Source organism: Rhinopithecus bieti, unplaced genomic scaffold, assembly GCF_001698545.2.
Source record: "Rhinopithecus bieti isolate Rb0 unplaced genomic scaffold, ASM169854v2 scaffold_48679, whole genome shotgun sequence".
Classification (NCBI taxonomy): Eukaryota; Metazoa; Chordata; class Mammalia; order Primates; family Cercopithecidae; genus Rhinopithecus; species Rhinopithecus bieti.
The window spans coordinates 450,641-471,547 of record NW_016819378.1 but is presented as its reverse complement, the minus strand read 5'-3'; the positions used below and the strand labels follow the sequence as shown (position 1 = coordinate 471,547).

The window sequence follows — 20,907 nt, the reverse complement described above, 5'->3', positions numbered from 1 at the left end:
GCCTCACAGGTCCCTTCCTCCCCCAGAGTACCCGACCTGCGGCCCCAGCGAGTTCCGCTGTGCCAATGGGCGCTGTCTGAGCTCCCGCCAGTGGGAGTGCGATGGTGAGAATGACTGCCACGACCAGAGTGACGAGGCTCCCAAGAACCCACACTGCACCAGCCCAGGTGGGCCCCAGACCCGGCTCCCCTCTGCCCCCTCCCCAGACTGCCTGAGACCCTGCTGACCTGCTGCCTCCGCCCCTCTGCAGAGCACAAGTGCAATGCCTCGTCTCAGTTCCTGTGCAGCAGCGGGCGCTGTGTGGCTGAGGTACTGCTCTGCAATGGCCAGGATGACTGTGGTGACGGCTCGGATGAGCGTGGCTGCCACATCAACGAGTGTCTCAGCCACAAGCTCAGTGGCTGCAGCCAGGACTGTGAGGACCTCAAGATCGGCTTCAAGGTATGCCCAGCCCTGGGGAGGAGCTTCCACACCCCACACGTGCCAGGAGCGCCTTTTTCCACTGCCTCATTCATTCATTCATCCCCTAGACACTGGGGATACAGCAGTGAATGAGACGGAAATCTGCTTGGTTGGGATCTGCCTCTATCTGGCAGGTAGAGAGCCAGCAGATTTGCTGACAGATGAGATACGGAGTGTGAGAGGAAAGGAGGAGTGAGGCGTCAAGTAGGCAAGAGATACACTGGTCTGGAGTTCAAGGAGAGGCCCAGGTTGGAGAGGGAAGTCTGGGAGTTATCACCATAGAGGTGCTATTTGAATCTATCAGCCTGGATATGATTCCCAAGGGAGCAGTGTAGGTGGAGAAGAGAGGAGTCCAAAGTCTGAGCCCCAAGCTGAGCAACAGCCAGGAGCAGGGAGGTGAGGGGACCAACAGAAGAGCCTGAGAAGGAGCAGCTGCTGAGGCAGGAGAACAGCCATGAGAAGAAAGCGTTTCCAGGGGGAGGGCACACGCAGCTCTGTCAAATGACACTCGGGGGCACACAGAAGGAGGCCTGGACTGCGAAGGCCAGACAGGCAGCTGGGTGGACTTAGTACCCATGTGCTGCTGCCCCTAATGAGGCCGGGTAGAAGGAATTGGAGTCTCTGAGCCAGGTCTCCAGGGTGGGAGGCCCAGACCCTGCCACACGCCCAGCCCAAGGCTCCCTGTGCCTGCAGTGCCGCTGTCGCCCTGGCTTCCGGCTGAAGGACGACGGCCGGACATGTGCTGATGTGGATGAGTGCAGCACCACCTTCCCCTGCAGCCAGCGCTGCATCAACACCCATGGCAGCTATAAGTGTCTGTGTGTGGAGGGCTACGCACCCCGCGGCGGCGACCCCCACAGCTGCAAGGCTGTGACTGGTGAGATTCACGCTTGGAGGGCATGAGGTGACCCAGGCAGCTGGGGGCTGTGTGGGACCGCCCGGGTGGCAGAGCTCCAGACAGGCAGGAGACCAGGGCCACTAGAATGTGCCAGGAGCTGAGGCGAGATCCTCTGTCTGCAGACGAGGAACCGTTTCTGATCTTTGCCAACCGGTACTACCTACGCAAGCTCAACCTGGATGGGTCCAACTACACGTTACTTAAGCAGGTACCAAACCCAGGCCTTCCTCCCCTTTGCCCATCTCCCAGACCCAGCACAGCGTCTCCTGCAAGTCTCCCCACTTAGATCCAACCATCCCTCCCCCACATGTAAATGTGGCCCCTGCTGCCACAACAGATTTCTGTTCTCCCTCACTCCCCTAATCCAGGGCCTGAACAATGCCGTTGCCTTGGACTTTGACTACCGAGAGCAAATGATCTACTGGACGGATGTGACGACCCAGGGCAGCATGATCCGAAGGATGCACCTTAACGGGAGCAATGTGCAGGTGAGGCGGGCGGCCCTCAGCGACCGACACTGGCCCACCCCAGATGGCTGTTTTCAGATCGTCTCTCCTTCCCGTCCCACCAACCCAAATTGCTTCCTTCTCACTCCACTAGTCACTGTGTGACTGCTTGTTCTGGCTGCTTACTCTCCTCTGGACCCAGACAGCAAGGACTGGGAGATTTCTCTTGCTCTTCCCCTCACTGCCAGCCCCACATCTCCCTAATTATCAGGAAGTTCCCCCTGAGGTCTGGCCAAGCACTGTGAGGCTTGGAGTGTGGTCCCATTCACCACCTAGAGCCCCCTCTCCTAGAGGCTCTGCTGACACGTACATAGTGTCAGGCCCAGGACTGGGCATTTTACTTCCATGGTTCTCCCACCAGAGCTGGCAGAGGGAGCTCTACCCCATTTTACACATGGGGAGGCTGAGCCTCACAGAGGCTTGCAGGTCTTCCCCCAGGTCACCCAGAGCTCTCCCTCCCCTGCCTCTTCCTGCAGGTCCTACACCGTACAGGCCTCAGCAACCCCGACGGGCTGGCTGTGGACTGGGTGGGTGGCAACCTGTACTGGTGCGACAAAGGCCGGGACACCATTGAGGTGTCCAAGCTCAATGGGGCCTATCGGACGGTGCTGGTCAGCTCTGGCCTCCGCGAGCCCAGGGCTCTGGTAGTGGATGTGCAGAATGGGTATGTGGCTGAGGAGGGTTGGGGAAGCCCTTGAAAGCAGCATCCAAGCCCAGCCTCCCTGCAGGCCACTGGTGGGATGGGTTATGGGATCTCCCGGGGCTCACTGCCTACCCATCACCAGGTACCTGTACTGGACAGACTGGGGTGACCACTCACTGATTGGCCGCATCGGCATGGATGGGTCCAGTCGCAGCGTCATCGTGGACACCAAGATCACATGGCCCAACGGCCTGACGCTGGACTATGTCACTGAGCGCATCTACTGGGCTGATGCCCGCGAGGACTACATTGAGTTTGCCAGCCTGGATGGCTCCAATCGCCACGTTGGTCAGTGTGCCAGTGAGGCTGTCCAGGCACAGCAGACTCGGTGGGGATGGAAGTCTGAAGCGACAGGGGATCAAGTTTTGGGGGCAAGAGTGGACATAAAAAGCAGAGGACATGGCCTCAGGACACCACTCGCTGGGGTGTGAGGTTCAGAGCACCCAGGGGCTTCCCCAGCCTGGCCACCACCCAGCTCCCTTGGGAAGGAAGAGGAGAGGCCCTTCCCTTATATACACAGTTCTGGAGGACTGGCCTCGAGGAGGGTGGGGGTGGGAGGCCTGCGATTGGGAACTGCAGTGCTCCCCACTTCCCGAGGGGAACCATATACTGGCAGGGCAGGAACTTGCCATGAGGCAGTCTAGGTTTGAACTCCAGCTCTGACACTTGTTAACTGTGAGACCATGGGGGGCCCCTGAACCATCTGGAACTGGGGCTGACACCCACCTCACAGGGCGGTGGTGGGGCTTGAGGAGGTGGAGTGGGCTGGCACCCTGTCCGAGCTCGGGCTGACTGGCACCGTGCCTGCCCCTCGGCCCCACAGTGCTGAGCCAGGACATCCCGCACATCTTTGCACTGACCCTGTTTGAGGACTACGTCTACTGGACCGACTGGGAAACAAAGTCCATCAACCGAGCCCACAAGACCACGGGCACCAACAAAACGCTCCTCATCAGCACACTGCACCGGCCCATGGACCTGCACGTCTTCCACGCCCTGCGCCAGCCGGACGGTGAGCAGGCAAGGGGTGGGAGCAGGTGAAGGGTGAGCTGGGCACCGGGGTCCCTGGGAATTCCTGCTTATCCCTTCTCCAGCACTGACCAAGCCCTCTCCTGGCCAGACACTGGGAGACTCCAGGAGGGTCTAGACAGGGGATGGTTTGGCTCCCGGAACCTTCAGCCAAGCCTGGATCCAGTCCTGGAATCTGGCAGCAGCAAGGCCCTGAGGCCGATCAAGTGGGGGTCTGGGTGCCGGGCCCCCAGAAGGAAGACAGGCCCCTGGGGGGTAAGCACAGAGGAGGTGGGGAGCTGGCCTTCAGGCCTGGCCTGATCCTGGGACCTTGAGAGAATCCTCTCCTGTCTCTGGCTTCAACTCCCTCCTAAAAGAGGCAGGGTTTAGGCCACTTACCTCTGTCCAGGATGGAGTGAGTGAGGCAGCCTTTGGTAAGGCAGAAAATGTCACCACATTTCACGACGTTTTCTCTGGCAGTGCCCAATCACCCCTGCAAGGTCAACAATGGTGGCTGCAGCAACCTGTGCCTGCTGTCCCCCGGGGGAGGGCACAAATGTGCCTGCCCTACCAACTTCTACCTGGGCAGCGATGGGCGTACCTGTGTGTCCAACTGCACAGCGAGCCAGGTGAGGCTGTCCCCCAGATCCCATCACCAGTGCCCGCTCCCTGACCCCCCAGTCCTCCTTGGACCCCAACACCTGCTCTGTCCTAATGTCCTCACGCATCCGGTTTTCCCATGCTAACACCCCCACATTTCTTGCCTACCTCTTGTCTCCCCACAGCAATACTTTTACCCCCGTCACCTCACACAGACACCTCCACACCCTAACCTTGACCCTCCTCGCCATGCTCCAGTGCTGCCTTCCCCACCCTACCCCACGCAGCGCCACACTTGGCCTTTCTGCACTGACTATAGCCCAACCTGCCCCAGAATACCCTGACCCCTGCCTCAACTTCTTTGAAACATCCAACCCCCTCAAAAGAAGGACTTCTGAGTCTCCCAGATCCCCACCAACCCCTCTTGCCCCCACCTGCCCTCCAGTTTGTGTGCAAGAACGACAAGTGCATCCCCTTCTGGTGGAAGTGTGACACCGAGGACGACTGCGGGGACCACTCAGATGAGCCCCCGGACTGCCGTGAGTGCCTGCTGGGGGTGACACAAGGGTCCCCAGCTGTGTCGGAGGTGGCCTGACTCCTGAGGCTTTGAATGGCCACTGGAGAGGCTGGAGGCTGCAAGTGGACCTGGCTGTGTCCACCCCAGCCGCTCTGACCCTGAGCCTCCCTCTCTGGCAGCCGAGTTCAAGTGCCGGCCCGGACAGTTCCAGTGCTCCACAGGCATCTGCACAAACCCTGCCTTCATCTGCGATGGCGACAATGACTGTCAGGACAACAGTGACGAGGCCAACTGTGGTAAAGCGCTGCCTGGCCACCCTCCCTCCTTCCCCAGCATCTTCCCCGCCCCAGGATTTGGGGCTTTCAAGGGCAGGGAAGCTGCAGCCCATTGCAGCTTGCTCTCCAGGCTGGATTCCTGCGGCTCAAGCCTTTGCCCTCCCTGCTGAGGGATGGGTACCCTCTCCCTGCCCCTGAGTCCTCCCTTTGCCACGAGTCACCCCCTCCTCCCCCCACAGACATCCACGTCTGCTTGCCCAGTCAGTTCAAATGTACCAACACCAACCGCTGTATTCCCGGCATCTTCCGCTGCAATGGGCAGGACAACTGCGGAGACGGGGAGGACGAGAGGGACTGCCGTGAGTGCCAGAGGTGGTGGGGGGGCAGCGGTGGGAGATGACACGGAAGCAGGGCAGGCGGAATCCCCCCCACAGCTTTGAGAGGCTCTCAAATAGCTTTAGTAGATGGGCAACACAAATTATATTGGGTGTAACTTGCTTTGCTCATAAAAATCACCACGCGTGATATAGGGACATAGAGATCCAGAAAACAAAAAGCACCAAAACGGGGGGTAAACTGTTCCTTCCTCCCAAGAAGTTGCTGGCAGGACCAAGGCCAGGGCTTGGAAGAGGGAGAAGATGGTGATGGTGAACTGGAGTGGCAGGTGTAAGGGAGGGCCCTCATTCTCTTGCCCACCCCGCAGCCGAAGTGACCTGCGCCCCCAACCAGTTCCAGTGCTCCATTACCAAACGGTGCATCCCCCGGGTCTGGGTCTGCGACCGGGACAATGACTGTGTGGATGGCAGTGACGAGCCTGCCAACTGCAGTGAGTTGCCTGGCCTGGAGCCCAGCTTCCCTCCCCAGTGTCTGCTGCTCACACCACCCCAACATGTGACCCCCTCAGTGGCCACTCCCAGGCCTTCCCCACCCTCCTGGAAGGAGTCTCATCCTCACCGCATGCCCACCCACTTGCAGCCCAGATGACCTGTGGCGTGGATGAGTTCCGCTGCAAGGATTCGGGCCGATGCATCCCAGCGCGCTGGAAGTGTGACGGAGAGGATGACTGCGGGGATGGCTCAGATGAGCCCAAGGAAGAGTGTGGTAAGCCGAGACCCCACTCCAGGAGGAAGACGGTCTACCTGGGTGGGAGGCATGGTGCCCCTGGCAGGTGGAGGACTGGGGGCCACCTGCTTACCGTTCTCAGTGTGGCCCTGGTGCTGGGCTTCCTGGGCCTGCTGTAGGGCTGGGGAAGGAGGCCTGGCTGGAGCTCGCTTCCCCACATCCACCTGTGCCCCATGCCTCCCTGTTTCCCTATTCCTGCCCCTGCCCACGCCTCATCTGCGCATACCTGTGTGGAGTTTTCCTTGCCCACCCTATGGGACCTGTTCATCTCCTCCCCAAGGCAGCTGCCCACACACACACCCCCAATCATGTCTCCTGTCCCCAAACCTCCTTATAGACCCCACATCTCAAAACACTGCCTGGGCTCCCCGCGGCTGACACTTCCCAAGCCAGGATGCCCACCCTCCCCACCAGGCCAGCCTGACCATGCCTGCCTGGATCCTAATGTCTGCCCCAGCCCTGTCCCTGACTGCCCTGACACTTGCCTCCTCCAGATGAGCGCACCTGTGAGCCATACCAGTTCCGCTGCAAGAACAACCGCTGCGTGCCCGGCCGCTGGCAGTGCGACTACGACAACGATTGTGGCGACAACTCAGACGAGGAGAGCTGCAGTACGTCCCACCCGCCAGCCCCACGGGAGCCCCTCCCAGGCCTGGCCCTTGCCGCGCCGCCCTCCTGCCACAGGCCGCGCCAGAGCTGGCAGCCACCTCCCAGGGCGGGGGCAGGAGCCGCCCTCCTCACCCACCCCACTCCATGTTGTGTACTTGAGTTTGTGCCATTTCACCTCATCTCATGTTTCTCTCCATTTTCACACTGTCCTCTTGGGGTTGCAGAGGTAGGTGTCTCTGATGTGCCCGTGCTCCCACCACACCCCCACCTCTGCCCCAGAGCCCCCCATCCCTGTGCCGTGCCTCTACCCATCATCCTTGACTGACCTCTCCCCAAACCCTGGTGCTTGTCTCAGTGGTCTTGTCCCTGCTCCCCTCCCCAAACACAGTCTGTCCTGAGGGCAAGGCCAGGGACCTGTGCCCTCTCTGGTGTCTGTCCCATGGGGTAAGTGTGAGCCTGCCTATGCCAAGCTGTTCCATAGGGGCAGCCAGTGGGCTCTGCCAGGACTGGCCCGGCCTCTGGGTCAGTCAGCTGTGGTCTTCAGAGACATGGGGATGGGCCTTGGGCTCAGGACTGTGGCACTGCTGAGGCCTGGAGTCCTTGTGCCCACCCTCCTGGGCCTGTCTCCCCCTGTCCTTCCCAGCCCCTCGACCCTGCTCCGAGAGTGAGTTCTCCTGTGCCAACGGCCGCTGCATCGCGGGGCGCTGGAAATGCGATGGAGACCACGACTGCGCGGACGGCTCAGACGAGGTGGGCAGGGAGATGAGAAGGAAAGAGTTGGCCTCAGAGGAGTTCAGGCAGGGCTTAGGGGTGCCAAGAGCTGACCGGCTGCCTGTGCCCATGCCCACAGAAAGACTGCACCCCCCGCTGTGACATGGACCAGTTCCAGTGCAAGAGCGGCCACTGCATACCCCTGCGCTGGCGCTGTGACGCAGACGCTGACTGCATGGACGGCAGCGACGAGGAGGCCTGCGGCACTGGCGGTGCGCCCCTTGGCTTGGTCTCCCTGGGTCCTCCCTCTGCTGCCCACCCTGTCACGTGGCCCAGTCATTCACTCGATCTTTCTCTTCTGTATTCATTCTTCATGCAACAAATATTTATTGAGCATTTACCATGTACCAGGCACTGCCATAGGTGTTAGGGACATAGTAGTAAACAAGACACAGGACCCCTGAATACACATTTTTGTGCGGGTTGTGCCCAGCTCAGTGCCCCCTAGTCTACCAGTTGAGCTGAAATCCTGCAAACCCTGAGGGCTGTACCTGTCTAGGCCCCACCCCACAAATTCCTCCAAGACAGTCTGCTGCCCCAAGAGGAAAAGCCCTGCTATTTTCCCTTTCTGGGGCAGTGAGACAGTGCCTGTCCCTTGTTGACCTGCCTGGGCTTGGCAGCACAGAGGGGGCAGGTGAAGCCCAGGGTGAGAAAAGACTGGGACTTGGAGCGGAAATCCCAACTGTGTGGGCAGATGTCTTGGCTCTGCCTTGGTAGGCTACGCACAGGGATGGGAACCTGGTCTTCCATTCCCAGCCCTGGTCTTCCATTCCCACGTCCCTGCTGTGGAACTACACAGCCCCATGCCCTGCCACATACCAGAGAAGGAGTGCCCTCTGAACTCCTCCAGACACCCCTGAAAAATGACCTCTTCTCCCCTGAATACCAGAAAAGGCAGTTTGGCCCCACCAAGTAGAAAATTAAGAGACCTGGTTCCAATTTGGCTGTGCCACTGCTTGCCTGGTGACCTCTCTGAGCCTGGAACCCCCACCTGTGGAGAGAGGGGTCTGGGTGGGCTCATGGCTCATTCTCTCTCTTGGCTCCCCCTGGCACCAGTGCGGACCTGCCCCCTGGACGAGTTCCAGTGCAACAACACCTTGTGCAAGCCGCTGGCCTGGAAGTGCGATGGCGAGGATGACTGTGGGGACAACTCAGATGAGAACCCTGAGGAGTGTGGTGAGATTTGGGGCGGGGTTCCCGGGCTCCCCAGTGGCCAGCAGCCACCCCACCCGCAAGACTAATTCCAGCTCTGTGTTCCCCTGGCTGTCGCAGCCCGGTTCGTGTGCCCTCCCAACCGGCCCTTCCGTTGCAAGAATGACCGTGTCTGTCTGTGGATCGGGCGCCAATGCGATGGCACGGACAACTGTGGGGATGGGACTGATGAAGAGGACTGTGGTGAGTAGGAGGCCGACAAAGGCCTGCAGGGGGCGGATAGTGCACAGTGGGGTGAGTGTGAGCCTTGTGGGAGCTGCATTGGGGTTAGGGTTAACCAGGAGGACTGGCCCAGGAAGGGGAGGATCCATTGCTAGGAGTCTGGAGGCTCTTTCAAGAGAGCCCCTGCGGAAGGCTCTGGGGGCTGCCTGATGCGTTAGGTCTTGGAGGTGGGGCTGGGAACCCAAAAGTTTGACTTGCCCCCCCCGCAAGCCTTGTCAGTTAGGAATTGGGAGCCACTGGTATCTATGGGGTCACTGTGGGAGGAGGGGGCAGGGGTGAATACCCAGGGTCTAAAGCCTCTGCCCTCCTCAGAGCCCCCCACGGCCCAGACCACCCACTGCAAAGACAAGAAGGAGTTCCTGTGCCGGAACCAGCACTGCCTCTCCTCCTCCCTGCGCTGCAACATGTTCGACGACTGCGGGGATGGCTCTGACGAGGAGGACTGCAGCATCGGTGAGGCCCAGCAGCAGACCGGATGCTGGTGGGGAGCAGGGAGAGCCGAGCCCCAGCCTGGGGTGGCTCAAGGGAGGGCATCCACTCTCTGTCCCCCACAGACCCCAAGCTGACCAGCTGCGCCACCAACGCCAGCATCTGTGGGGACGAGGCACGCTGCGTGCGCACCGAGAAAGCAGCCTACTGTGCCTGCCGCTCAGGCTTCCACACCGTGCCTGGCCAGCCCGGATGCCAAGGTAGGAAAGCGGGGCAGAGCAGGGGCAGACACCCCAGCTGTGGACCCCCATGACCCTCCCTGTAACCCCTAGACATCAACGAGTGCCTGCGCTTCGGCACCTGCTCCCAGCTCTGCAACAACACCAAGGGCGGCCATCTCTGCAGCTGCGCTCGGAACTTCATGAAGACGCACAACACCTGCAAGGCCGAAGGTGCCGGAGCCGCCAGAGGGCAGAAAGGCTGGATGGGGCAGGGCGATGGGGTTATCAAACGGGGCTGACTTGGAATGGAATGTCTTCCTGTGGACATCTTGCCCGGACAGGAAGCCCCATACTCATAGGTGCAGCTGCCTGAGCAAAGGGCTGGCCCACGCAGAGGGAGCAGGTCCTGGGGCTGGCTCATTGAAGGAGTCTGGGATGCAGCAGTGCTCTGAATTGCACACACGCCTCCTCACCCACCGCTGCCAGGACAAGAGCACACTTAGACACGCAGTGCACACTCACAGTCATGGGGGCCTCACCTGTACATTCCCCACACACTTTGATGCCCACCTGTGCCTTCCTCATGCCTGTGCACATTCACACACACCCCTGGAACACACACCCCCACCATGCACTGCCATGCACACCCACATGCTCCATGCCAAGCAAACACACCCCATGTGCCTATGCACCCCCGAGCATGTGCCAGGCAGTTTGTAGCAGAGAGCATAGTGATGCCATCCAGCAGCCTTGAGGAGGCAGAAGTCTCTGGGTCTGGAGGGGCAGGGACAGCTTTTTGGCTGAAAGGAGCAGGTCACAGTGGATCAGCTCAGGGGAGGAGAGGAGGAGTTCCAGAGGCTGAGATTGGAGCCTGCGACCCTGAGCAGGGAGGGTAAGCAGCAGCTTCTGGCCAGAGCAGATTGTTCTACTAGGAAAGAGGACACCGTTCATGTGAAAGGAGCTGAGCTGGGTGGGGTGCACATCTCCATCCCACAGCCCCAGCCCTGACCTCTTGTTTCTCCAGGCTCTGAGTACCAGGTCCTGTACATTGCTGATGACAATGAGATCCGCAGCCTGTTCCCTGGGCACCCCCATTCGGCTTACGAGCAGGCATTCCAGGGCGACGAGAGCGTCCGCATTGATGCCATGGATGTCCATGTCAAGGCTGGCCGTGTCTATTGGACCAACTGGCACACGGGCACCATCTCCTACCGCAGCCTGCCACCTGCTGCGCCTCCTACCACTTCCAACCGCCACCGGCGACAGATTGACCGGGGTGTCACCCACCTCAATGTGAGTGCCCACACTGGCGTGGAGGGAGTGGAAGAGCTCCATAAAGCAAGCGGTTCAGAGCAGAATTTGAGAAGCAGTGCTGGCTGGGCACAGTGGCTCACGCCTCCAATCCCAGCACTTTGGGAGGCCAAGGCGGGCAGATCACCTGAGGTCAGGAGTTTGAGACCAGCGTGGCAACATGGTGAAACCTTGTCTCTACGAAAAATACAAAAATTAGCCAGGCATGGTGGCGGGCGCCTGTAATCGCAGCTACTCAGGAGGCTGAGGCAGGAGAATCCCTTGAACCTGGAAGGTAGAGCTTGCAGTGAGCCGAGTGCCGCTTGGTTGCAGTGGCACTGAGGTTGCAGAGTACCACTGCACTCCAGCCTGGGTGACAGAGTGAGACTCCGTCTCAAAAAAAAAAAAAGATAAAAAGAAAAGAAAAGGGCAGTGTGAGGGGCCAAGGGTGAGAGTCGGGCAGGGGGCAGTCTTAGGATTGTGTTCTGCGGCATGGCCGGCGGGAAGACAGAGCAGTGGGAATGGTCAGCAGCTGGCTGTGCTGTAGGCAGCCCAGGGTGCAGGGCACGATGGGCAGGCAGACAGCCCTCCGGCACCAGTCCCCCATCGTTGCCACCACTCACTGTGTACGTCTTAGCTGCCTCACTTAACCTCTTTGGGTTTCACTTTGTTTATCAATAAAATTAGGTGATCATCGCCATCGTGCAGGCTTCAGGGAGGGCTCACCAGCCCCGTGTGAGAGCTGCAAGTCTGGTGCATAAGCTCCATGCTACTTGAATCTCTTTAAAGCCAGGGGCTTGGCTGTGAGCCTGGGGTGGTGTCCCAGCAGGGACAGGCTGGCAGAGTGGTGATGAGGGGATAATGGCAGGAAGACAAAGCGGTGGCCCCTGAACCTGTGGCTTCCATTCAGATTTCAGGCCTGAAGATGCCCAGAGGCATTGCCATCGACTGGGTGGCCGGAAACGTGTACTGGACCGACTCGGGCCGAGATGTGATTGAGGTGGCACAGATGAAGGGCGAGAACCGCAAGACACTCATCTCGGGCATGATTGATGAGCCCCACGCCATTGTGGTGGACCCACTGAGGGGGTGGGCAGGGGCCCTGGGGGGAGGCCTCTGGGCTGGTGGTAGGAAGCCCTGGGGACAGGGTTGGGGGCTGCACCCACAGGCGTGCCCTTTCCTCCCTGGCCAGCCTGAGGACAGAGTCCTTCTCAGTCCCTTGGGCCTTCTTGGCCACCCCTGCCTGGCCCTCCCCATGCTGCCTCTGCCCAGGGCCCCCAGCTGGGCCTGCTCGGGCAGGGGCCTGACCTCTGCTCGGCCGGCTGTCATGCACAGCCACACTCTGCCCCAGGGAACAGCTCTGCCAGTGTCGGTGGCTCTGAATGAGCACACTGTGGCTTTAGAGGAAAAGCCCCTCAACCTGCTCAGAAGCGGACTCCCTCCTGCTTCTCTGTAGAAGGACAGAACGCCCTCCTCCCAGTCCCCAGCAGTCCCTGTGCCCAGACCAAGAAGCTGGTGTCCTGCCTGGGCCTGCCTCCTCTGGCCCTCCGGCCTGCCCACACTCACCCCTTCTCCCTCCCCAGCACCATGTACTGGTCAGACTGGGGCAACCACCCCAAGATTGAGACGGCAGCAATGGATGGGACCCTTCGGGAGACACTGGTGCAGGACAACATTCAGTGGCCCACAGGTTCATGGGGCGGGGGGCGGGAGGGACGGGGTGTGGAGGGGGCCCGGCTCACAGAGCCCAGCTACTGCTGAAGTCACACAAAAGGATGCGAAGGATGGGATGGGGCTTGGACTGGGATGGGGCGGATTGGCCGTGGAGGCTTTTCCCAGAAGAGGCGACTGTGAGTGGCATGAGAACAGGGTGGAACTGTCCCAGGCATGGAGAACTGTCCAGGTGGAACTGTCCCAGGCATGGAGGCAATTCTTTCCACCCCAAGGCTGGGTTGGGGAGGCCAAGCCCTCACAGTGCTCTCTCTCTCCCCAGGCCTGGCCGTGGATTATCACAATGAGCGGTTGTACTGGGCAGATGCCAAGCTTTCAGTCATTGGCAGCATCCGGCTCAATGGCACGGACCCCATTGTGGCTGCTGATAGCAAACGAGGTCAGAGCCCCGTAGCAGTCGCAGTCCCCAGCCCTGTCCAACCCTGACATCCTCCCTACTAAGCCAGAGGCCTCACTTCGATGCCTCCCATCCTTTGTCACTGACCCCCAGCAATGCGGTAGCACCTTCCAGGCCTCTCCAGCTGGCCTCCCCTTGAACCTGCCCTGCAGGCGTGAGGCCCACCCTGACCCTCTGGCCTACTTGTCCATTCATTGGTTAGGTTTCATGGAGGCGGCATAGGTACATTAGGAACGTAGCAAATGGGGGGAGAAGGAACAGAGGTCAGCCATGAATGACCCCGGAAGTCTGGGGGTGATGGGACCTTTTGCCAGTAGTGGCCACAGGAAGAGGAACAGGCGTGGGGAGGGGAATTTGGTCTGGATGTGTTGAGTTTGAGGTGTCTGGGAGCCATGGGTGCCAGTGTCTTGGACAGCATGGCCAGGGCCTGAGTGCCCCTCAGGTCCCCTCTGACTCCACCTCCTCCTCCAGGCCTAAGTCACCCCTTCAGCATCGACGTCTTTGAGGATTACATCTATGGTGTCACCTACATCAATAATCGTGTCTTCAAGATCCATAAGTTTGGCCATAGCCCCTTGGTCAACCTGACAGGGGGCCTGAGCCACGCCTCTGATGTGGTCCTGTACCATCAGCACAAGCAGCCCGAAGGTGGGGGCGGAGGGGAGCCTGGGTTGGGGAAGGGAGGCCTGTGGGCATTGAGTCTCCAAGCTGTGGCCTTAGGACCTGGTGGAGAGGGGGTCACCTTGGGCTCATAGGGCTCAGAGGAGGGTCCTGCTCAGCATCCTCCCCACCCCACCCATACCTGCAGTGACCAACCCATGTGACCGCAAGAAATGTGAGTGGCTCTGCCTGCTGAGCCCCAGTGGGCCTGTCTGCACCTGTCCCAATGGGAAGCGGCTGGACAACGGCACATGCGTGCCTGTGCCCTCTCCAACACCACCCCCAGATGGTACGCTCATGCCCTCCCAATCCCAGCCATGCCTCAGGACCCTCTCCTTCCTGTGGCTCCTGACTTCCCCTGACCTTGTTGCCTGTACCTCTCCTCCTATTCCCCTGGCTCTGCCCCTTGACGGGCCCTTCCTGCAGCTCCCCGGCCTGGAACCTGTAACCTGCAGTGCTTCAACGGTGGCAGCTGTTTCCTCAATGCACGGAGGCAGCCTAAGTGCCGCTGCCAGCCCCGCTACACGGGTGACAAGTGTGAACTGGACCAATGCTGGGAGCACTGTCGCAATGGGGGCACCTGTGCTGCCTCCCCCTCTGGTATGCCCCCTCATCCTGCAACGCCTGCTCCTTGCCCCGGGTCCCAGCCCCACCACCCACCATCCCACCTTAGGCAGATGGCCACCCCTGCCTCGCCTCCAGCCTCCTTTCCATTACCCAGCATCCAGTCACTCCAGTCTCTGACTCTCGCCCAGGTCCCCCCAGCCCATTCCTCTGCTATAGGGCCAGGTGGTCCCAAGGGCCACAGTCCCGCTCACACATCCTCTCCCACCAGGCATGCCCACGTGCCGGTGCCCCACGGGCTTCACGGGCCCCAAATGCACCCAGCAGGTGTGTGCAGGCTACTGTGCCAACAACAGCACCTGCACTGTCAACCAGGGCAACCAGCCCCAGTGCCGATGCCTACCCGGCTTCCTGGGCGACCGCTGCCAGTACCGTGAGTGAGACTTCCCTGGGCCCCAGGGCAGGCAGGAGGGTGACGGGTGATGGGGGACCCCAGAGCATGGGGTGATGTTCAACCTGTGCCTGGGACGCACAGGGTCAAGTTCAGAAAAAGAGGCCTTAAGCAGTTGAGCCAGACCCAAGCTGCTGGCGCTTCCCCACAAAGGTGCTGGCACACTTCCTCCGAGGCAGTGCACCCACGGCACCAAGATTATGCAAACAGAAAAGCTCTGTTCAACCTTTGGAGAGCCCTCATGAGGGTGGGGCTTGAGGCACTTCTCTCCCTCCCCAAACACAGGGCAGTGCTCTGGCTACTGTGAGAACTTTGGTACATGCCAGATGGCCGCTGATGGCTCCCGACAATGTCGCTGCACTGCTTACTTTGAGGGACTGAGGTGTGAGGTGAACAAGTGCAGCCGCTGTCTTGAAGGGGTCTGTGTGGTCAACAAGCAGAGTGGGGATGTCACCTGCAAGTGAGTGGAGCCCTCCTCCACAGTTCCACTCAGCCCAGCCCCTGCCCTGTCCTAGCCCTGCCCTGCCCCTTCCTCAGCATCCCAGACACACCTCTGCCAGCCCCAGCCTCTGATTCCTTCCCGCAGCTGCACGGACGGCCGGGTGGCCCCCAGCTGTCTGACCTGCATCGGCCACTGCAGCAATGGCGGCTCCTGCACCATGAACAGCAAAATGATGCCTGAGTGCCAGTGAGTTGGGCCCGGGCTTCACCCAGGCATAGATCATCCCTCCCTTCCCTGAGCAGGAGGACCGTCAGGCGTCAGCGCCCACCCCCCGCCACCCCGTTTCCCTGGCAGCAGTGGCTATGGAGGTTATGCCTACTCAGCTGTGTCCCTCCTTTCTGCAGGTGCCCACCCCACATGACAGGGCCCCGGTGTGAGGAGCACGTCTTCAGCCAGCAGCAGCCAGGACGTAGGTGGCAGGGGGTGGGGCAGGCAGGGCCACCAGGACCTAGAGCAGGGGGACCGTGTGCCTCCTGCTTCCCTGAGCCTTGGTGACTCAGTGTCCCACCTCTTCCCTCCAGATATAGCCTCCATCCTAATCCCTCTGCTGTTGCTGCTGCTGGTGCTTCTGGTGGCCGGAGTGGTATTCTGGTATAAGCGGCGAGTCCAAGGGTGAGTCACAGGGAATCTGGAACATTCTGGCCATTATTTTGCCATCCTAACCTTCCCCCCAATAATCTCTGCCTCCTTATATTCCTGCCTCTCCCCAGGGCTAAGGGCTTCCAGCACCAGCGGATGACCAACGGGGCCATGAATGTGGAGATTGGGAACCCCACCTACAAGATGTACGAAGGCGGAGAGCCTGATGATGTGGGAGGCCTACTGGACGCCGACTTTGCCCTGGACCCTGACAAGGTGGGCTGGAAGGCGGGCAGGGTGGAGGGCCAAGAGGCTGTGGGTGGCCTAACCAAAGGTGTTGGGTTAGGTGAGGGACGGAGGTGGGGGTGGGGTGACCTGGGCCACAGGCCCAGCTCCTGAGCCCTACCTGAACCCTCTGTCACCCTGCAGCCCACCAACTTCACCAACCCCGTGTATGCCACACTCTACATGGGGGGCCACGGCAGTCGCCACTCCCTGGCCAGCACGGACGAGAAGCGAGAACTCCTGGGCCGGGGCCCTGAGGACGAGATAGGGGACCCCTTGGCATAGGGCCCTGCCCCGTCGCACTTCCCCCAGAAAGCCTCCTGCCCCCTGCCAGTGAAGTCCTTCAGTGAGCCCCTCCCCAGCCAGCCCTTCCCTGGCCCCGCCGGATGTACAAATGTAAAAATGAAGGAATTACGTTTTATATGTGAGCGAGCAAGCCAGCAAGCGAGCACAGTATTATTTCTCCATGCCCTCCCTGCCTGCTCTTCGGCACCCCCATGCTGCCTTCAGGGAGGCAGGCAGGGAGGGCTTGGGGCTGCACTTCCTACTCTCCCACCAGAACACACCCCACCGGGAGAGCTGGTGGTGCAGCCTCCCCCTCCCTGTATAAGACACTTTGCCAAGGCTCTCCCTTCTCGACCCTACCCCTGCTTGCCCGCTCCCACAGCTCCCGGAGGGCTAATTCTGGGGAGGGAGAGTTCTTTGCTGCCCCTGTCTGGAAGATGTGGCTCTGGGTGAGGTAGGCAGGAAAGGATGGAGTGTTTTAGTTCTTGGGGGAGGCCACCCCAAAGCCCAGCCCCGACTCCAGGGGCACCTATGAGATGGCCATGCTGAATCCCCCTCCCAGACAGGCCCTTCCCGTCTCCAGGGCCCCCACCGAGGTTTCCAGGGCTGGAGACTTCCTCTGGTAAACATTCCCCCAGCCTCCCCTCCCCTGGGGACATCGAGGAGGTGGGCCACACCCAGGAAGGGCAAGTGGGCAGCCCCGTTTTGGGGATGTGAACGTTTTAATAATTTTTGCTGAATTCCTTTACAACTAAATAACACAGATATTGTTATAAATAAAATTGTAAAAAAAAAAAAAAGTCAAAAAAAAAAAAAAAAAAAAAAAAAAAAGAAAGAAAGAAAAAAAGCCGCTGGTGTCTGCCTGTGTGTGAGAGACGATGGGACCTGGGGCTGCGCTTTCCTGCTTCGGCCACCAGAGGGAGACCTGCACCGTGCTGGAGGCAGGCTGGCTCGTGGTTTTCAGTGCCCTTCTCCCAGGGCCCTCTCCCTCTCTCCATCTTGTTGCGCCCGGGAAGCGGGTGGCACTGGACTTGACATGGAAGATCTGCTTCTCCTGGCTGTGTGACCTTCAGCCGTGACTTCGTGTCTCCGGATTTTGTGTTCCTTCTGGCTCTAGGACACTAACTCAGATCTGTTTATCTGCGTTCACTTCTACCGGACACCACCCCCCTACCCAAAATGATCTCCCACAGTGAGAAGCCCCACTGTAAGAAGTTAATACACTGAGGCTTTGTAGGCTTTCCCATCCTTCAGGGTGCTCCCATGCGGTTCTGTCTGCCTGAGTTTGCTCTTGAAGCATTGACATCTCACTTTGTGGAGGCTAATGAATGAAATGCGAAGTAAAATGCTGCATTCCAGAGCGGGGTGTCTTCTGCGGTGAAGGAGAGCTGGTGAGACCAGTTTGCCAGGCCCCCTAGGCCCCCAGCAGCTCCAGCTCACCAATCATTTCAGTCATTCCAGGGGGTAACAGGAAAAAACTGTCAATCAAAGGCGTCCAGGTTCATTTCAACCCCTGCTAGAGGGGGAAACTTCTTGCAGAAAGTTGCACAGTTTACACTGCCCAGGACTGAGAGAGGGTTTGAGTCCCAGGACAGCAAATATGAGCTCAGGGAGGGTGGGTGCAAACGCCTGAAGATCCTTTACCCAACTCCCAACGGGGGAGTACTGCGTTTCATTCCTCCTCTCTCACTGGTTCAAATCCAGGAGATTCCGGCCGGGCGCGGTGGCTCAAGCCTGTAATCCCAGCACTTTGGGAGGCCGAGACGGGCGGATCACAAGGTCAGGAGATCGAGACCATCCTGGCTAACACGGTGAAACCCCGTCTCTACTAAAAAGTACAAAAAACTAGCCGGGCGAGGTGGCGGGCGCCTGTAGTCCCAGCTACTCGGGAGGCTGAGGCAGGAGAACGGCGTGAACCTGGGAGGCGGAGCTTGCAGTGAGCTGAGATCCGGCCACTGCACTCCAGCTTGGGTGACAGAGCGAGACTCCATCTCAAAAAAAAAAAAAAAAAAAAAAAAAAAAATCCAGGAGATGCCTCCCAGGCTTCTTTCTGACTTGGGGAAGCTACAAGTCTAGGCACCTGTGGAAACAGGAGCCCTCCCCTTCCCTCTTAGCCTTGAGAAGCCCTCTCCAACCTCATCCTCCAAGCCAACTCTGAGATCCTCCCCTGCCTACCCAAGGGCCCTGGATGGGCAACTCTGCGGGGAAACAGAATCCGTGTTTTCCAACTGGGAGGTCTGTGTCCCAATCTGGCCACCAGGTGGTGTCTGTACTCCTACAGCACTGCCTATCCTGAAGGCCCACACAGCCCCCGCCTCAGCCCTCATTATGCACCTGGGACCCCAGCCCAGCCTCTGGTTTCCTTCCCTCCGGCTATTTTGCCACACCCCTCCACCCTCTGCCAGCTGGCTCCCCTCCTTCCCCCAGTGCCTGCCCGCTCCCACCACCACCAGCCCCACCCCAGCCCCTCTGCCAGCCACGCATCTGGCGCCCCCGCCCCCCACGGGAACCACTGATTCTCTGCCTGTCACCTCAAGATCCTGGGCAGAGTGACAAAGGACCCCTGCTGCAGCTTGGAAGGCACACCCCTCCAGTCAGCATCCCTCCTCCGCCCATCAGGACCTGCTAGGAGAGGGTCCACCAGGAGGCAGTTTCTCAAACTACCCACCTGTGAGGCAGGTGGGAAGCCCTCACGTCGGCCTGAGAGATATGAAGAACCAGGGACAGGGGCTGAGAACCAGGGACAGAGGCTGATACCGAATGAGAGGCAGAGACCCAGAGGTGGAGGGACAGGGGGACAGAGGCAAAGACCCAGAGACAGGGCGAGTAGTGTGCATGTGAGTGTTTGCACTTGTGTTTGTGCGAGCACGCACACATATGTGTGTGTAACTGGAGAGAGAACAGGTGGCCTGTGACTGTAGCTAAAGGAGGAGAGATGTTGTGGGTTGGGCCCCCAGAAGACCAGGACCCTGGTAATGGGCTTCTGTCCTGGACAGCCTAGGCCTGGGTGTGCCCACTGCTCCCACCCACTACTGAAGCAGCCCCCTTGTTGGAACCTGGGCTCAGGGTTCTGGCTCAAGGCCAGAAGGACCTTCTGCCCCTTCCTGCCTCTCCTCTCCACTCCCACCCTGGCACCCAGGTTCCTGCCTCCTGGCTTCTGCCTGTCTCCCTGGGTGTCTCTGCCTCCTGCCTGTCTCCCTGGGTGTCTCTGCTTCTGTCTTATCCTCTCAGCACCCGGTCCTTTTCCTGAGTCGTGTGTGTGGTTGTCACATCCCATATCTATCTGTCCATTTCTTTGTATGTGCCCCTGCTTGTCTTCTTGGTTGCCAGTGACAGCATACACCTGTGTGTGTCTCAGTGTGTGTGTCCACCTCTGTGGCTGTTTGCTTTCTGCCAAGACAAGGAGAGGGTGAGCGCACTGAGCAGCTGTCTGGATGTGCTTGTCTGGATGCAGGTGTGCTCCTCTGTTGCTGTGCTCCGGTGTCGGGGTGCCGCTAGGTGTGTGCCTGTCTCTGTATTTCGCTCTGTGTGCCCTGTCCCCGTGAATGCATCTGCATGCATCCCTGGGGTGGGCTCTCAAGGGATGTGTCTGTCTCTCGGTCTCTTTGCTTGTCCCTATCTCTCACTGTCTAGGTGTTGGTCATACCACATCCTCAGCCACAGTCTCAGAGCATAGCAACAGCTGACAGCTGAAGCCTCCCGGGCAGGAGAGAGAGAGAGGCTGTGGGGAGGAGGGAACCGAGGAAGAAACAGAGAAGAGGATTGGGACAGAGGGCTGGGGCTGGGGACAGAGACAAGGACAGAGATAGGGAAGGGGACAAGGATCTAGAAGAGCTGGTGGTGAAAGATGGGACGGCAGGAGGGAAGGAACAGAGACTGCACCAAGAGGCCGGGCAGGCAGCGCTGAGAGGGATTTCCTGCCCAGCCCTTATGCAGGGGCGCGCTGGGCCTCGTGGGGGTCAGTGATGGGGGCGAGGGGCAAAGGTGAACAGCCGGTCTAGCCGACGGGTCCTGAGACCGCAGAGGTGCGGTGAGGCGGGGACAGGGCGGCGGGCGCCGTTTGTCAGCCCTATTGACAGACGTGATGGGGTTTCCGTCCGTGATCAATGATTCTCATCTCCCGGCCGAATAAGCCGCGGGGCGCCCATCCATCCCCGTCAGCATCGCGCGGCGGCAGCCACCCGAGGCCCCGCCCGTCCCCAACTCGGCCCCTGCCCTGGGCCTGCACCGATCCACCTCGGCCCTGAACAGGGCAGAGGCCCGGGGCATGGAGTGCCTCGCCCGGCCCGGCTCCGCGGCGCCCCCACTCCGGGTGTACAGGCCCGGAGCCCAGAGCCCCACGCCCTGCCCCGTTTCTCCTGGGCGCACAGACGCGGTCTCTCGGGGGCCCAGTGCCTGAGCCTCTCGACCCCCTCCGCTTCGCACCTGGGCCAGGGGCGTGTCCGGGGTGTGTCGGAGTGAAAGTCACCTTCGGTGCCCCCAGCTGGGCGGGAGGGGGCGCGCGGGGAGCGGCCGGGATTGGAGCGCCGCGGAGCCCCGCCCCCCGCCCGCGGAGTCAGACCCAACTTTCTCCCCCGCCCGCGCCCCGCCCCCAGCGCCGGCTCCGCG

General features: G+C 60.2%; 1 protein-coding gene across 1 annotated transcript in view; it reads left to right on the top strand.

Moving 5' to 3' along the window:
* Window positions 1-17,106, top strand: part of LRP1 (LDL receptor related protein 1) — an 86,327-nt gene extending 69,221 nt beyond the window's left edge. The window contains 36 exon segments of the mRNA XM_017858864.1: window positions 27-167; window positions 251-441; window positions 1,156-1,339; window positions 1,483-1,568; window positions 1,729-1,848; window positions 2,343-2,530; window positions 2,652-2,857; window positions 3,393-3,581; window positions 4,058-4,206; window positions 4,623-4,716; window positions 4,874-4,990; window positions 5,209-5,328; window positions 5,673-5,795; window positions 5,945-6,070; window positions 6,586-6,702; window positions 7,344-7,450; window positions 7,551-7,683; window positions 8,528-8,647; window positions 8,744-8,866; window positions 9,218-9,358; window positions 9,460-9,594; window positions 9,667-9,786; window positions 10,580-10,848; window positions 11,756-11,934; window positions 12,429-12,535; window positions 12,839-12,955; window positions 13,445-13,621; window positions 13,782-13,922; window positions 14,060-14,233; window positions 14,469-14,630; window positions 14,934-15,108; window positions 15,235-15,336; window positions 15,495-15,559; window positions 15,672-15,762; window positions 15,861-16,005; window positions 16,159-17,106. Of these exon segments, the coding sequence (XP_017714353.1) occupies window positions 27-167; window positions 251-441; window positions 1,156-1,339; window positions 1,483-1,568; window positions 1,729-1,848; window positions 2,343-2,530; window positions 2,652-2,857; window positions 3,393-3,581; window positions 4,058-4,206; window positions 4,623-4,716; window positions 4,874-4,990; window positions 5,209-5,328; window positions 5,673-5,795; window positions 5,945-6,070; window positions 6,586-6,702; window positions 7,344-7,450; window positions 7,551-7,683; window positions 8,528-8,647; window positions 8,744-8,866; window positions 9,218-9,358; window positions 9,460-9,594; window positions 9,667-9,786; window positions 10,580-10,848; window positions 11,756-11,934; window positions 12,429-12,535; window positions 12,839-12,955; window positions 13,445-13,621; window positions 13,782-13,922; window positions 14,060-14,233; window positions 14,469-14,630; window positions 14,934-15,108; window positions 15,235-15,336; window positions 15,495-15,559; window positions 15,672-15,762; window positions 15,861-16,005; window positions 16,159-16,299 (5,075 nt within the window). The 3' untranslated portion in view covers window positions 16,300-17,106.
* Window positions 17,107-20,907: the final 3,801 nt, after the last annotated feature.